Below are 17,981 nucleotides of genomic sequence, written 5' to 3' on the forward strand. Positions count from 1 at the left end.
AGCATGTGTCCGCCTGCCCAGGCTGGGAGGTACCCTCCTTCCCAGCTGCTGTGTAGACATACCCTTAGTTTTTTTATTCCATGTGCTGTACTGATTTTGCCCTATGTTACATTGCATTACAGTCTGCTTTGGCTTGGGCACGAGCACCTGCAGCCTGTTTGAATTTCAACTGCTTGCTGATTCTGCTGCCAGTCTGTCGAAACCTGCTCTCCTTCCTCAGAGGATCCAGTGCGGTAAGATGAAGAAAGACTTTCAGAATACTTGAGAGCGAGAAGCCCACATTACTGAGCCTGAGTTTCCCAAAAGTATCTTCCTTTTTATGTGCCCCTTTTCAGAAGTAATGAAGTCCAGAGTTTTGCCGTGGAAGAGAAGTGAGGGTTATACATTGAGAACAACTAAACCACAAAGGCCTCACTTTCAAATGTCATCCATGGAGTTTCACCCATTTATGCCAGAGATGAATTTGGCCCCTGGCTTCTAACTTTGTGCCTGCAATTTTGAAAGAAAGACAGATATTTTCAAAAGCTGTTAGAGCTGGATTTTCACACTTGATCCTTCTATTATATTCTCCTTTCTCTGCTCTGCATGGTTTATGCCAGACTCAGCCTAAAATTGCTTAACAGCCTTCTGACCTTCTCCGGCGTATGGAGCACAGGTGCAATAGGCTGCACATGAGAAGCACCACTAAGTGGTGTTCCATGCTAACTGAAATTGTGAGTGGTCTTCCATGGTAGCCCTAACCAATGCACACTGCAGCAATCTAGCAATCAAGACATGGATAACTGAGAGGAAAATATTCTATCCAAGCACAAACCTACCCTTGGCTACTACAGTCCGGGCTTGCAAACCTTACTAACACAAAATGTTCAAATGAGAAAGGAGATACCATCTCATCTAGTTACTTCCCCTCCCAACCCTATCCTATCACCTCAGATTTATCTGAATTGCACTTGGTCACCTTGTTCTCATCCAAAGCTACCAGCAGGCACTGGGAAACTAAAGATGCTACTCTATCATGGGCCAATGAAAGAGAATCTCACAGCATTGTTTCACGCAAAACATCTTATCATCCCTCTTCTTTCTTCCTGTACTCCTCAGCACAAACACGTACATACCCAGTGGCTCCAGTTCAAGGATTTGATTTAGCTCTGTAAAAGCCTCGTAAGATTTCATGTCTTAGAGATGCCTTCCCTGCTTAGGGGTCATCCCAAGGGTTGAGATCAGCTGGGACTTTCTCACCAGGTTTCTCCAGGTCTCCTACAAGGATTTTCTCGGTAGGCGGCCCTCAGCCCAAGGCTGTTAGCCTAAAGACTGCGTTGCAAGGTTTATCCAGGCCTTTGCATGAGGCTGGTGGGCTGAGTGTTGTTTGTAGGCTAGAAGGGGTTCTTTTATAGTTGAAGGATTTGTTTGTTTTAGTGATATTTATAATAAATGCAGCTACAACAGGTCTTGTGAATAAAACGAAAAATAAATGAGGAGTTTGGCCTCATCCTGCCCTGGAACATGGAACATTTTCCCACATCACCAAGTCACTACTAAAGGTCGGACACTTCAGCACAGCTTTTAGTTTTCATGTCGAGAGAGACCCAGGACTCAAATAGCAGAGGTGCTGCTTGCTGGTCATTCTTCCGTTGACTTGGCAGAGCTGTGTGGGCAAATACTTCCTCGGCATCTGTTACATTATGCTTGGCTCAGGCTATTGCTGTTAGTCCCATCAGTTTATGGGCAAATCTAGAAACTACAAGACGGGGTCTTCCAGGCTAAAAATCTAACTTTAATACAAAAAATGCTTTTAACTTATAGGAGTTAAAATTGGAGTAAATGTCCAGCCTCCATGTCTCTGCCATTGCTTCATAAGCAATGTGCTACGAGTTTCACTTCTCATTTTTCAGATAATTTGTTCTTTCCTAATGGCGAGTAACACTTATTTACTGAGAAAAGGGGAAAAGAGCTCAGAGTTGAGAAAATTAAAAAGATTGCACAATCTCTTTCCTATACTTTTTCCAAAAACTGAACAGCACAGTTGTTACGGGTTATCAGATGAAGTGTCATTTAACAGCATCTAAGGTTATCTGGTCTTATGTCAGATACTATTTTATTCCAGCATTATATAGACTTTTATAACTACATAGCACCTGATGCATTATTTACATATTCCAAAATTCCACTGATTTCATTAGGAACATGTGGAAAAATACTATGCAATCATGTAATTTAAAACTGTATCATAAAGCATGTGCACTAGGAGGTGACTTAAGGATTCACAGGAAACCTTAAGACTGCTTGACTTTGCAACCTGAATGTTCTTTTTTTTTTTTTATTACATTTCCTAGACTTTTAAAAAAAGAGAAATGGAAAAAAAAATCTACCCACAGAAACTTAGTTATACTCCACGTGTTGTCAGCAGGGTATGAACCCAAGACTTTCACATTCACAGGACAGACTTCTACCACTTGTGCTCACGGAGTAACTGGTAGGAGTGGAAGCAGGTTATCCTTTATGTGGAATAACCCCTAGAGAAGGCCATAATACACACCTTGGCAATGGGTTGTTAGACAGCAGTAAAATATTACTCCTGAGAGAATTCAGCACCAAAAAATTAAAAATTCCATGCACAATATTTTAAAATTCTCAAAATTCTGCACGTTTTATTTGTCAAAATAACACAATATAATCATACCTTTCATTTTCAATTATTTGCTGACCAGCATTGTGAAATAAATTACCAAAAGAATTGAAAATGATGTGATTTTTATATTTGTTGTGTTATTTTGGCAAATAAACTATTCAGAATTTAAAAATATTTAAGTTTTTAGTGCAGAATATTTTATTTTTGGTGCAGAATTCCCTCAAGAGTACCAGGGTGGTGCTGTGTGGTGCAATCTGGGTGTGGCAGCTTGGTGTGGGGGGGGCGGGTGCACGGTGGATCTGGATGCACAGGGGTTCATTGTGGGGTTCTGGGTGCAGGGGGGGATGGGACTCTGCAGGGGAGTCTAGGTGAAGGTGGTTAGGGCTCAGTGGGGATGGGGTTCTGAGTGTGAGGGCCTCAGTGGGGGTCTGGGTGCTGGGGGAGTGGGACTTGGTGGTGTGGAGGTTAGGGTGTAGCTGGTTGGAGCTCAGTGGGGTTCTGGGTATAGGTGGCTCCCGATGCAGGGGGTGAGGCTTGGTGGGGTGGGGGTTGGCTGCAGGGGGCTCAGTGGAGAGGTTCTGGGTGCAGGGAGGTCTGGGTGCAGGGGTTTCCTGATGCAGGGGATGAAGCTCAGTGAGGTGGAGGTTCTTGGGGGATTGACGGGGGGGGGCATGTGGATTGGCAGGGGGTTCAGATGCATAGGATTCAGGCGGACAGGGGTAGCAGCTCCCCAGACAATGACTCCTCCCCCCATGGCTGAGAAGCAAAGGGGCCAGGAAGTGGGGGGGACAGGTCACTGTACAAGGAGCTGTTCCCCTGTCTGCCCAATCCCTATGCATCTGGACCCCCCCCCAGCCGAGCCTCACCCCTCCCACACCCAGAACCCACACCCCAGTGAGCCTCACTCCCTGCACCCAGACTCCCCGACTAACAGCCTCCCCACAATGCAGAGCTTCCTGCAGCTGGGGGAGGTTTCTGGGGGGTTGATCTGACCCAGCCCTGGCTGCTCCACGCAGGGAAGGAGGAGGGGGAGGGGGAACACTATCTCTGTCATTCTCCTCCCCCTGTCCCCTCCAGCCCAGCTGGGACTAATGTCTCTGGGTGGCTGGGGCATCCCCAGACCTTCCCACCCCACCCACAACAATGACTTACCTCTCTCCTGGCTGCTCCGGGTGCCCGAACAGATGTGCCCATGCTGCCAGGAAGGGGAGAGTGAGCACTGGTGCAGCTTTTCTTTGCTTCCCCGCAGAAACCATTTTTCTGTGGGGAAGCAAAGAGAATCTGCAGGGGGGACATGTTTCTGCATGGGTGCAGTGGTGCAGAATTCCCCCAGGAGTAAAATTTTGAACTTCAGGATTCCTGGGTACTGTTCCAGGCTCTCAGAGAAGAGTGTAGTCTAGTGATAAAGTGGTTAAAGGTACCATAACCAAGTATTTCTACCTGAAAGAAAGTGTGGCTAAGTGGCTGGACTTTGGTTTGCTATGTTAGAGCTCTAGGTTCTATTGCCAATTCTCCCAGAGGTGCCCTTCTGTTTAATAGTTGTTGCAAAGCACATAGAAATATTAAAATCAGCCTGTGAAAGAGGTGGAATTTGAATTCATGGGGCCAGATTCTCTGGTTTGCGCTATTGGAATCTCCTTCCTTAGAAGTTTTTAAGGTCAGGCTTGACAAAGCCCTGGCTGGGATGATTTAATTGGGGATTTGTCCTGCTTTGAGCAGGGGGTTGGACTAGATGACCTCCTGAGGTCCCTTCCAACCCTGATATTCTATGATTCAGGTTTACCCTTCCATCACTGGAATGGTGTAAATGGAGTGGAGACTGGTTACATCCCCATCACTTATGTAAAAACTGAACAGTAAGTATTATTGTCCTAATGTAAAATTATTTTCCTGTGGTAGTTCTTTCCCTGAACTGTGACAGATTAGCTAGTATCAATCAAGATTAAAAGCCAACTCCTGGTGTTAAAGAAGTCATGAAATTAATACCAATAAGACAAGGGTTTAGTTGTAAATTGGACCTTCTGCTTTGACCACTAAACTGCTCACTCCTTGAGATGTGCAGCTCATCTTGTCTTGTGTCCCTGTAAAGCTGTCTCTCCTCTGTTGTTCAATGGTTGGGGCAAATCCTGCTGGTCTGCTGGCTATCTGTAGCTAGGTGGTGGGAGTTTCTTGCTGCCACACCCAGTTAACAAGTGATGGGACCCTGCAGAGAGCTGCAGATTCATTTCTCAGTGAGGCATGTGGGACTTGTGAATTTTCCCCATGACTGGGTTGGATTAGATGCCTTGAGGAGGGAGCTAGGGCCCTACAGAGGGAGATTGTACAGTAGGACTCCTAGGGCAGTTGGAATTTATTTAATTTGAGATACTTATTCATAAGAAAGTTATGACAGGAAGAAGGGTTTTTTTATCTTATGCAAATTTTGTGCAGTCCTAGGTTGGAGCAGGCTGGGGAATCCCGCAGCTTACCTGCTGTCAGTCTTTTTTTAAATTAATTGCATTCAGGAGATGTCAGCAGCATAACGATTACTACAGAAAGCATGACTATATCCTATTTTGTGACTGAAAAATTTCCTAAAGAGTGGGCTTCTTGCCACCCAAAGCTTCACATGGGTTTGGGGTGGAGGAGTGGTTTTATTTGTTTGTTTTTTTTAAAAGGTGATAGTTCAATGACACTGCGACGGAAGCCTTTCCCTAAACCCACAAAAGAAATGTTAATGTATAATTGAAAGAATAATTGAGTTCTCTATGTACATCAAGTGGCAGGAATTCTGCTTCTTTTATTGAATCAACATGTATTCCATCAAACAGGGAAACACTGTACAGCCATCGCTGTGCTTCACAGATTGGTATTTTAAAACAGGAAGTTAAAGAGTTCAAAGTTCCTCTTTGTACAGTCTAGAGACAGGCATCCAGGAGCAACAATTTTCTATTACACTGTTTTTTTTTTAACAACGTTTCCAATTACGTATTTAAAATAAAGTATTGGAAGGCCAGTCTCTCCCGTCAGTTTATCACCGTGTGACTGGTGAAGTCAGCAGGGTAGCAATAGTGTGTGAGGAGGATTCGTCCCCTAATGTAGGTTACTGTAACAGCTAGAAAATAGTCAGACAAGAGAACTGTGGTTAAATCATTTTCCAGATGCTAGTCTGAAACTACCTTTATTAGTATAGTGGATGTCCATGATAGATCGAGAAATGGACTGGTGTGGAGGGCCAAATTCATTACTGGTGTAATTCCATTGAAGTCAATGATGTTGCATCAGAAATTAACCTACCCTGATATTTTTTTTCCTCTCCCTTTCCCACATCCCTTCTGTCCCCAACCCCTCTTTGTTTTATTCCTGGAAGGTATATGAGATCAACCCTGCTTTATTGGTACAGAATTGTAAGGTGTCTTCCCAATTAGCTGTAATGTACCTCGTCCACGTTTTCAGTTTTATTTGTTTAAAAAAAAAATCCAAGAATTTTTCAGTGTTTATTTTCCACACATTGGAACTGAAATGAAATCGGGTTAAAAATAAAAAAAATTAAAAATCAGGGGAAAAAAGAAGAAAATTTTTTGATTATACCGTAGCAAAATGTTATAATTTTTTGGTTTGTTTTTATGTACAAAGGTTTATTTTGTCTCTCTCAGAGCTAGTAGTTTTTCCAGAAATCCTTGTTTGCATATGCTTGTATAATTTTCTTCAAAGTATCCTCACTCATGTTGAGCCTCTTGCTGTCTTGGAGGTAGTCCAACTTTGAAAATAAGCTCTCTGCATCAACAGATCCAGTGGGTACACTCAAAGCTTACAGTTCCCAACTTTAGCAAAGTGACACGGCATCTTGATGACTGTTCCAAAACACCAGCACATCGAGTTTCACATTGTCAGGGTTAGGCAAGTACATGAAAGTAGCAAATTACCCTTTCAACTTTGAAATTTCATGTTTAGTGGCAAATGGTTGAAACACTCTGGCAAAATGGTCATAGTCTGCTGCAAAATTTACCTTGAGGAAGGGGTGCAACAACAGGATGACATTCCAAAAAGAATCTTCAGCACCAAACACTTCGGGGTTCAGATTATGGGACACAGTCATCTCCCATTTCCGGCTGAGCATTGTGTGGAAGGTTTTGAATGCTTGTTTGGTTCTCATATTCTGGGAGTGAAGGATTTCTAGAAACAGCTGGGTTTTTGTCATCGTATATTTCTCCTGCAGCTTTTGTGCTCGCTCCAGCTGAGATTTTAGTTGTCAGGATCCAGTAAATGTCTGTCTGTACTGGCAAACATGTTGGCAGTAGTCCGAGGAAAATTCCAGTGTTTTCTGTGTGTCGCACAGTGATTCCAAGTTTTCAACCATGAATGTTAACTTGGTGCACAGAATCTGGTGATCATTTTGGTTATTTGCCAGTCGCTTCAGAGTTTCTGCTTTAGAACCAACAAAACTCAAGCTGATCTAGGAGACGCAGTAGCACAGTGCACACGGTTATTCACATGGCCGGCAGTGAAATACAAGCTCATCTACTGATGTGGCACAACAGGCGTAGTAATCAGCTCCCGACACTGCACTCGTCTCGCACTGTGTCAAACAAAGCCTTCAACGTGTTTGCATGCTTGAAAATGGCCCCGAATCCAATGATGCAAGATGTCACATCTTCCATTTCTCCTGTAGCAGTAGCTACTGACAGTGCAACATTAATCAGATGAACAGGACAGGTAATACGTAGCAGCTCCACTTTCTGATTGAGTTTAATCTCCTGTGCAAACTTAGTCATGTAGGAAGCAGACTCTGTGTTAGTTGTGGCCACATTTTCCCAAATTAGTTGGTACATCTGAAATAAGAAAAGGAGGACTTGTGGCACCTTAGAGACTAACCAATTTATTTGAGCATAAGCTTTCGTGAGCTACAGCTCACTTCATCGGATGCATACTGTGGAAAGTACAGCAGATCTTTTTATACACACAAACAATGAAAAAATGGGTGTTTACCACTACAAAAGGTTTTCTCTCCCCACACACCCACTCTCCTGCTGGTAATAGCTTATCTAAAGTGATCACTCTCCTTACAATGTATATGATAATCAAGGTGGGCCATTGCCAGCACAAATCCAGGGTTTAACAAGAACGTCTGGCGGGGGGTAGGAAAAAACAAGGGGAAATAGGTTACCTTGCATAATGACTTAGCCACTCCCAGTCTCTATTCAAGCCTAAGTTAATTGTATCCAATTTGCAAATGAATTCCAATTCAACAATCTCTCGCTGGAGTCTGGTTTTGAAGTTTTTCTGTTTGTAATATCACAACTTTCATGTCTGTAATCACGTGACCAGAGAGACTGAAGTGTTCTCCGACTGGTTTATGAATGTTATAATTCTTTATTCTTTTACGTAGAGACTGTCCAGTTTGACCAATGTACATGGCAGAGGGGCATTGCTGGCACATGATGGCATATATCATATTGGTGGATGTGCAGGTGAACGAGCCTCTGATAGTGTGGCTGATGTTATTAGGCCCTGTGATGGTGTCCCCTGAATAGATATGTGGGCACAGTTGGCAACGGGCTTTGTTGCAAGGATAGGTTCCTGGGTTAGTGGTTCTGTTGTGTGGTATGTGGTTGGTGGTGAGTATTTGCTTCAGGTTGGGGGGCTGTCTGTAGGCAAGGACTGGCCTGTCTCCCAAGATTTGTGAGAGTGTTGGGTCATCCTTCAGGATAGGTTGTAGATCCTTAATAATGCGTTGGAGGGGTTTTAGTTGGGGGCTGAAGGTGATGGCTAGTGGCGTTCTGTTATTTTCTTTGTTAGGCCTGTCCTGTAGTAGGTGACTTCTGGGAACTCTTCTGTCAGTTATTGGTGGATCGGCAAAACAGCTATCAGCAGAGGGGATGAATGTCACAGCAACACAAAACAATGTGGGCTTATTTGTGTAACCCTTCTGCCTGTCAGAGTTGGCAGCAACAAGGGCCGGGTTCAGTATCTAGGGGTACCATTTCGATAACACAATGCAAAACCGGCTCGAGCCCCCACCTAATGATCTGGGACAATTACATACCCACCCCCCTGGGCGCCTCTAAGAGGCAATACTTCCCCTCTCGCAAGGACAGAGTCTGAGTGTAGTAAAAGCCTTTTAATAAAGGAGGGAAACAATGCACCATTATGTTGGGGAAACACCAAAAACAGGATTCATAACACCAACCATGAGCAAAAGATCCACCCCCAAGTAAGTTTGGCAGTGTCCTTTTCCCCTCAGGGTCTTAAGTCCAGCAACCCAATAGTCACTCCCCCCCCCCCCCCAGCTTCTGTCCTTGGTCAGTGCAGCCCCCCCAGAGTTCAGAAGTTCATCTGCAGAGTTTACCTCCCAGCCTGGGTGGAAGTGAAGGGAGGTATGGGGGGCATCTTATATGCTCTGTTGCTTGGGTCGACAGCCGAGTGCCATGCCTCTCCATGGGGTTCTGCTGCAGTCTTCACCGCCAGCCGCACCTCTCCACCAACCACCCAGCTATCTGCTCCACTCCACTCCAGCTGTCCGCTCCACTTTGCCAGCCGCCCACCAACTTGTCTTCAGCCCCCCCCCACTTAACACAGCTCTCAGCAACTTCAGCTCTTTAGTGATTTCAGCACTCAGTGATTTTTAGCTGGTAGTAGAAGAGCCTCAGTGCTGATGCACCACTAGCCCAAAGTAGGTTTAATGCTTATTAGACCTAGGTATCAGTGATTGTAGCTCACGAAAGCTTATGCTCAAATAAATTGGTTAGTCTCTAAGGTGCCACAAGTCCTCCTTTTCTTATTTCAGATGTACCAACTAATTTGGGAAAATGTGGCCACAACTAACACAGAGTCTGCTTCCTACATGACTAAGTTTGCACAGCGCATCATACATCAAACATCATAGCGCAATATTAGTGATGTTTGGTTTTTCCGACACCCACCGTGTGTGCTCTGTGTTTTACATTGTGGAACTGCTTCAATCTCATAGTTGCAGGACACAACAACTGTGTAAAGCTTTAGTGTTTAACAAAAATAAGTACCCCAAAAATACTGAGTGGATTGATAAACGGGTATAAATCAGTAAAAACTGAACTCCTTTAATAAAAAAAACTGGTAATTTATCAGTGAAAATCAATAAAAACTGAAAACACAGAATGCTAAAAGTGCTTGACACATGAACACTCAGGACTTCAGTGCTTTCTTGCAAAAATATGCTTGTATTTTCTCCAGACGTCTTAAAAATAATTTGGTGTGTCCTGTTTCCATGTCTAACTGTTAATCTTAGACTGTTTGTATCATGTTTCCTGGTGATTGCTTTTCATGGCTGGCAAAGAGAGGACAATGTAATGAATGTTTAAGAATACAAGGAAGAGAAGGAGAACACAGATAAGTATAGTCTCCAATTGATCCAAAGACTTCCACTGATTTCAATATGCTCTGGATCAGTCCTCACGTATGCAAACCAGTGTCACAACTGTTACCAAACTATATCCTTCACACCACAAATAATCTGCAAAGACTTTTCATTTTTTTTTAACCCAAAGTGCTGCTCAACCCGTATCAGGAGACAGTTAGACAGGAACCTCACGTTTCACAAAATGGTGGCTTGGATGATTGCCCTTCATACTGGTAGGTATTTAAGAGTTTTCTTGATCATTGCTTTATCATTTCACCTTGCACAGAATCCAAATGGAAACAGTGTCTTTGGAGTTTATGACCAGGTACCTCATTTCACTAAACTAAGAGAATGACACATGGCATGGGTTAAATCCATTTCCAAATGCTAGTCTGAAACTAGCAGAAAGCGAAGTGGCAAAAGACAACTCTCTGTTATTCCAGTGCAGGCTACTCTTTAATAAAGGGTATTCAGCCATGCCCTCAGAAAAATTGATACCCAGCATTTAATGCTTTCTGAGGCTTGTTTCCAAACTGTAGTAAATTGTAGTAAATAAGGAGAGTGAAGAAAGACAAGCTGCATATGAAGGATTGGGTAAATGGGCTTTCTCCCCTTCTTGTTATGTAGACTCGCCATAGACTTTTCTATGGTGCTGATCATCACAGTATCTGAGCATCTCACAAACAAGAATACATTGAGCTTCTCACTACCGCTGTGGTCCCTTCCTGAGGTATGGCTGTTGTATTATTATTGGCATTTTACAGAAAGGGAACTGAGGCACAAACTGATTAAGTGACTTGCTCAAGGTCAAGCAGGAAGTCTGTGCCAGAGCTGGGAACACAGCTCAGACCACCTGAGTTTTGTACAATTACAGGATCAGACCCCTCAGCCCAAATTTTCAAATGTGACTAAAGACATCTCAAAGGGGCCTGAATTTCAGAAAGTGCTGAGCGTGCACCCCCACTTGACTTTCTGTGTTGCTCAAATCACCCAGTCTGTCTTGTGCCTCAGTTCCCCATCTGTAAAATGGGCATAACACTCTCCTTCCTGACAGGGTAGTTGTGGGGATAAAATCCACTAATGATTGAGAGTCTCCCAGATACATGGTGACAGAAAGCAAAGGTTCTCTTCTGTAGTTTGGACAATGCCCTAGTGGTCAAAAGCCAGAAACTTTTTCTGAGGTACCTGTACAGGAAATGGTATAACACTTACCTAACACAAGTCATGTTGTTTTCTCTGTCCCTCACAGCCATACACACCGTTGCACACTTATTTAACGTAGAGAGGTGTGTGGATGCACGTGTTGAAGCGAAAGGAACTATTCAAGCTGCTCTCTCTGATCTTGGTGACAAGTCAGAAGAAACCTATCTGAATTTTGTCCGAAAAAAAATTCCGGTAAGTGACCCTGTGCCATGGGGAATGTTCACCTATGCAACTATGTCAAGGACATTTTGTTATTCGGTATGGTTAGTAGGCTGAATCTGTGTTTAAACCACATTACAGGAACAAACCCTGCACAATGTATTCCTCTATATTTGGCAATAATTAATAATAGTGATGCTGAACTTCAGTAATAGTTCACATTTGTCCTCTAACGGTCTGAGTCCTTTAGAAACATTAATTCATTAAACTGCGCCTGTGCGAGGTAGCTAGATAAGCATCACTATTACCCCCATTTTACAGATGGGCTAAGAAAGTCACAGAGATATGAAGATTAAAATCTTCAAACTTGAATTCCTACAATTAAGGTCTGTTTTTTGTTGCCTCCCCCGCCCACCTCTCTCACACACACAAACACACACATCTGCTGAGCACCCACAATTCCTATTGATTTTATTGATAGCTGCAGGTGCTCAGCACCACTGAAAAGCAGAATGTTCATATTGGTACCTACATATGGATGTAGGCTCCTAACTTTGGACACACAGCTGTGAAAATGGACTTCAGTGACATTTTTCCCCACACAACTAGCCAGTGGCAGAGCTAGAAACAGAACGCAGAATTTCTGACTCCCACTTCCATGTGCCAATGAGTAGAAAATACTTTCTTTCCCTCTTCCATTTAGTTTACTCAGATTCAGTACAAGTGCACTGTAGCAGACATAGGGTGTGCATAAACACTGGAGTGACTTAGGAGCACAAGTCCTTTGAAAATCAATTGGACTTGTGCTCCTAAATTACTTAGGTGCATTTGAAAATCCCACCTGCGAGGTGAAGTCCTGACTCCACTGAAGTCAATGGCAAAATTCCCATTGATTCAGTTGGACCAGGATTTCACCCCAGGTGTGGATGAATGGTGGGTTCAGGTTGAAGCTTCTGATGCTCAAAAGGCTTCTTCCAATTGTCAGTCAACTCTACTACTTTGACTGTTTTTTAACATGCTGTAACCACGGTGTCCCAGAACATCATCTTGTAACCCAGCCCAATTCTAGTAGCCTTCTAGACATGCCTACAGCTGTGGTGACATGGATGGGGTTTGGATGTATCCCTCACCAAAAACTTCAAATATAGTATAAATAAGTGTGATTGCATTACTCTCGTCCTCAAAGACCCCAGATGACTTCCTCTATCCCCCTCCCTTTTTTCCTATCAACTTCTGATCACTGCTGACACTTTAACTATTCCCATGCTGTTTCTTACAGAATGCCATCTCCTTAAAGATTCTGAAATGAAAAAGACTGATGGTGCCCAATTCAATTTTGATAAATTGTCTTCATTGAAACCCCTATGTGTGTTTTATTTCACAGAACCCCGAAGGTGGCCTATATGTAGCTTTCACGTATTTGGCAGGTCTCAGTGGTGTCATCATTACATTGGCCCTTATATTAATCATCACATCATCCACTAAAACCATTCGAAGGTCCTATTTTGAAGTATTTTGGTACACCCACCATCTCTTTGTCATCTTCTTTATTGGACTTGTCATTCATGGAGCTGGGTAAGTATTTGTAAACATTCACTGCATATACTACAAGATACACAGAATCATAGAATATGAGGGTTGGAAGGGACCTCCGGAGGTCATCTAGTCCAACCCCCTGCTCAAAGCAGGAGCAATCCCTAACTAAATCATCCCAGCCAGGGCTTTGTCAAGCCTGACCTTAAAAACCTCTAAGGAACGAGATTCCACCACCTCCCTAGGTAACCCATTTCAGTGCTCCAACACCCTCCTAGTGAAATAGTGTTTCCTAATATCCAACCTAGACCTCCCCCACTGCAACTTGAGACCATTACTCCTTATTCTGTCAATGGTAGTTCATGTACTATAAATTGAAGCCCAACAAACAGAGACATGTAATGTATCTGATTAGTGATTTAGGATGCTGTTATCTTGATAGTGATTATTGGCCCAATCCTACAAACACTTATGCATATCAGAGACAAGTTGTCACATGCATAAATCTTTACAAAAGCTGGTCATATTTAGATTCACCGATACTCACTTTTTGATTTTCTAATTAGAAAGTTCTTTCCTGTGTAGGGTTTCTCTTCCTATAACTTAGCTCAGCCTGATTTCCTAGAAGGAATTACATAATACACCACGTGAAATTGTCCAAAGGAAATAACACAACAACAAACACATTTTTATTGCCTTAGTGCTAAATCTAACAAGGAATTATCTTTCGAAACATCGTTAATATTAGCAGTCCATTAATGTTTCAAAATTGGATTTCAGTGGTTGCAGGTTTATTTGTAGACAAACATTAATTGTTGTGGCTTAGAGACAGCTCCTAAATTCCAAACAGGCGTATTCTTTCCCTGTGAATCGTTCATTTCATTCCTCTTTTTTTCCCCTTGCAAAATAGCTTTAGAAGTTATAAAGAGAAAGTGAGGCAACTTTAGTACTAGGAAAAATGAACTCCAGTTACTGTTTAAAATTATAGAACAGATGTATAAAGCAGGACAGAAAGCTAAATAGCATTTAGTCACAAGCAGCATTTCTTAGTTCATGCTCTTAAACTACAATTAAGAGGAAGTTCTTGATGTGATCTTTTAAAAGAGAGATTGAGTGGTCCAGAAGATGGGAAAGAGTTCTTTTAAAATGGTCAGTAACGATGACTGTGCAAAAACACTTCCTCCCTCAACTGTGAATGGCCCCAGGGAGAAGTCAGAAAAGGGATTGTTACAGGGGCTCTGTGCATCCATCGGAGGGAGGGGTGCTTCCGCTTGCCCAGTGCAGGGTTGATACACCCTGTCAAAGTCGTCACAACTCTCAGCTGGGCCAGATAAACACAGTCAGGGACTCCGGCCCTTTGGGCAGGGCAGAGCAAATGAACAGTCTGTAGCTTTTCAGCCTCCTAGCTGGGGTTAATAACCACAAAGAGGTTTTGGGCCCCTAGGCGGGGCAGAAAAAATGAACGGTCTGTAGGCTCTGGGCCTCCTGCTGGGGGCAAACAATCGCAATCAGGGCTTCATCCCCCTGGCTGAGGCAGAACAAAAGAACAGTCTGTGGCTGGGGTCTCCAGCAATAATGCCCACCTGCCACCATGGCAGGGGAACCCAGGCCCACCCTATTCCACCGGGTTCTGACCCAGGGCCCTGTGAAACCGGTAACCTCCCTATTTAGGGCTCCAGTATCGGCTCCAATATGTTCCCTGGGTCACTTCGTACCCTTAAGTCCATTTGTGGGCCTGTCTTCCACGTTCAGCATCCAAGTTGGTCTCCACAGCCAGTGTGCTCTCCGTAGCGTAGTCCGGGATACCTGCCTCAGGAGTCTGGAGGGCTTACTGGAACAAGCAGCACACGTCGTCATCCTCCTCCTCAGTCAGCCCTGACTGAGCTGGCCAGCTTCCTTTTATCTGCTCCCGCCACCTGAGACATGCACAGCAGAGACACAGGGGCATGGCCTCTTGGGCCCAAAGTGACTGGTTAACCTCTGCTTGCCCAGTGTGGGTTGGTACACTCTGTCACAGAGATTACAACTGGAGGAGCAGAAATAGCAAACAGATGAGAAGGTGACTATGAAGTTAACATGTTAGATGTAAGTCCAGGACGTGTTTTGAAAACTAGGATGGAAATTTTTGCTTTTTTAATATCTGGGATGAATAGAAAGCTAATGAAGCAAGAGAAGATAAGAATGGTTCATGTTTCCTGGAGCAAAAGTAACACCTGTCATTAAAAAGTCAACACTTGTCAGTAGTTACAACACAGTGGTATCTTTTTGTCTCTATTTACAATAGGAGGTAAATGAGCAATAACTATTAGTCAAAGTTGTCTTTTTACTTACAACCTTGATAGATTAAACTTGCAATAATGAAAACCTTGAAGTTTTGAGAGCAATGATTAGAACCATTGCCAAGAGAGAACTTCAGTAGTCTAAATGGGAGGAGATGAAGGCAGGAACAAGATTTCTGTAGAGGAAAGGATAAGTTCTAGCTATGATCTCAAGGTAGTAGGCAGTTGTACAGAGAGGAGAGATGTTAGAAGAAAGGATCAGCTTGAGACTAAAATAATTCCAGTGTATTTGGCCTTAGGAGCAAAGTTGAAGTTTTTGAGTATAAGGAGAATGAAAAGGTAATCAGAAATATTGGACAGAAGACTTTTCACCTAGAAGGAAGATTAGTCTTTAATGTGTGATGGATAGATGTCACAAGTAACCAGGTACTGGCAGACTCAGTATAGTCTGAGTGATGGAAAATATATAACTTATAGCTGCATGTCATCTGTGTATGGAAAAGCAATAACCAAAGTGATGCTAGAAGTCAGGGGGAGATCCTCAACTGGTGTCAGTCATTATAGTGATTGACTTTTTTGCACCAGCTAGGATGTGAGAGACTGACTAGCTGAAGATCTAGTCCACAGCTTCCAAGAGACAGGAGAAGTCAAACATGACTTGTACAGCTGAAGTTTGTTTGCAGTAATTCTAGTTATGGTCACTGATAAACTGAGGATCCTGATCTTTCCACCTCTTTTTTATTTCAAAGGGATAGAAATAGAACAGGCAGAAGGAAAATTCAGGCTTTCTTTTAAACAAATAAAATATTCCCTTTGTAACCACGTTATTACAAATTGTAACTGTAGTATTTCTCAATTCTTCACTTGATGTTTTATGTGGGGAGGTTTCCCCTAGGAAATCAATACAGATTTGCCTCCCCTTTCTCCTTATTTTAGTAGCAAATCTGCAGATTGAGCAGTGTAGTAGAATCTTACCAGAAAAAAAGGATATTAACAGTGCAGAAATAAATTGTTGAATATAATAACTGTAAGTATTAGATATAATTTAATTTACATTAACATTTTGTATTATCTTCAAGCCGTATTGTACGCGGACAGACAGCTGAGAGCTTGAAAGAGCATGATCCAAAAATATGTGAAAAGAACTTCACTCAGTGGGGAAAAATACCGTCATGTCCTATCCCCCAGTTTGCTGGAAATCCTCCTATGGTATGTTCTATTGTCTTAAGTATAAATACAGTAATGAAAGTCTTCAAAATCTTTCACTTTTTGTGTGAAACAACATGTTTAGATACTATAGAAAGATTCATCTGAATCTAAATATGCAGTAAACCACGAGCTTCAGTGGGAAATCACTTGTTTTTTAACATTTTGAAATGGCAGATTGTAATCAAAGTAAAGAAGGATTAAAGAAGGACTCCCCAACTCCACTGCATGTGGAGGGTATCACCTAAATGTCTTTCTTTTGAGCTGATACTTGGAGGCCCAGGTATTGGAGATCACCAAGTTGTATATCATTGTTGGGTGGGCTACCCAGGGAAAGAAGAGCTTCCGGGGAAAACATCTGACGTAAGAACACTGGCCAGTCAGCACTGAGTGACCACATCCAAGATGATAACACCAACCCAGCCTCCCAAGCTGGTTGAACTACCATCTGCAGTAATTCTGATATTGGTCCCATCTGTGGATCTCCAAATACCTCTTCTTCAGAGACCATTTAAGTTTCCTGTATTGGTCCTGACCATCTCTAAACTAAAATGTTCATATTTAACAGGATGGGCAAAAGGAAAGGGAAAAATATACATACCAAAAAAATATGAGAACCATTCACTAGAATATTATCATGACCTTGCAAGGTTTATTCAAAATTATATATTAGCATGCTCAGGAAAGGGAAAATTGCAAACTCCTTAGGGCAAGGATAGTCTTTTTGTTATGTTTGTACAATGTGTAGCACAATGGGGTTCCTGGCCTACGATTGGAGTCTCTAGGTGCTAGTGAAATACAAATAAGAAATAATATTGAGAGGGAATATTTCGTATCATTAAGGTAGGTACCGTGCATTAATGTAAAACAATGGCTTAAGGAACATTGAGAATAATATGTTCATTTTAAGGGCGTTTTCAACTGAGACCTCATCATGATGGCAAACCCCAGAGAGACCCAGCATCATCTGGTCTGATTACTGGCTAGATCCTTAAAGTAGTCTGTCTGTTCAGTTGGGTATTCAGTTCATGTCTGTCATTGGCGATCTTATTGTGCTACCAAAGCTTCTGGCACCCACGTGATCGCCAACCGTGCAGTGGCATTCCTTGACTAGATCTCAGGTTCCATCCAAATCTATCAGTAGGAACCACTGTCTTGTGAAGATGAAGGAAGACTACCACAGATTTAGATCCAGATGTGAAGAGAATTGCCAGGCACTGTTCAGCATAATCAACTGAGAGTATAATCACCAGGAGAGGGTCAGCATTATAGTTCTAATGTGCTGAGTGACTCTTATTTCCTAGTGTTTTGGGTCACTATTAAAAGTACTTTTGTGACAAAAGCAGACTCATTTTCTGAGTAAAAGCTATGGAGTTGCATGTGTGTAAATGCTCCATTATGTTCATGAGGGGCAAATCTAAACTCAGCTTGTTCTTGATTGCTTTTCAAACTAGTTAGATCATAATGGATTTTTTTTAAATGTCATAATATTCCAGGGCTTGCTACTCGACCTGACAGTCCCATTTCTTTGAAAATATTTTTGAAAGGAACTCATCACCCAGATCCCATCAGAGGTCACATAACCACCAGTTTACAAACCCACATAGTTTAAATG

At 42.7% G+C, this 17,981-nt stretch overlaps 1 protein-coding gene across 1 annotated transcript in view; it reads left to right on the forward strand.

The window, feature by feature from the left end:
- Positions 1 to 17,981, forward strand: part of LOC102945080 (cytochrome b-245 heavy chain) — a 33,305-nt gene that overhangs the window by 5,022 nt on the left and 10,302 nt on the right. The window contains exons 3-7 of the mRNA XM_043538033.1: positions 123 to 233; positions 10,135 to 10,219; positions 11,236 to 11,381; positions 12,733 to 12,923; positions 16,240 to 16,369. Of these exons, the coding sequence (XP_043393968.1) occupies positions 123 to 233; positions 10,135 to 10,219; positions 11,236 to 11,381; positions 12,733 to 12,923; positions 16,240 to 16,369 (663 nt within the window). The remainder of the gene's footprint in view (positions 1 to 122; positions 234 to 10,134; positions 10,220 to 11,235; positions 11,382 to 12,732; positions 12,924 to 16,239; positions 16,370 to 17,981) is intronic.

Source organism: Chelonia mydas, chromosome 1, assembly GCF_015237465.2.
Source record: "Chelonia mydas isolate rCheMyd1 chromosome 1, rCheMyd1.pri.v2, whole genome shotgun sequence".
Classification (NCBI taxonomy): Eukaryota; Metazoa; Chordata; order Testudines; family Cheloniidae; genus Chelonia; species Chelonia mydas.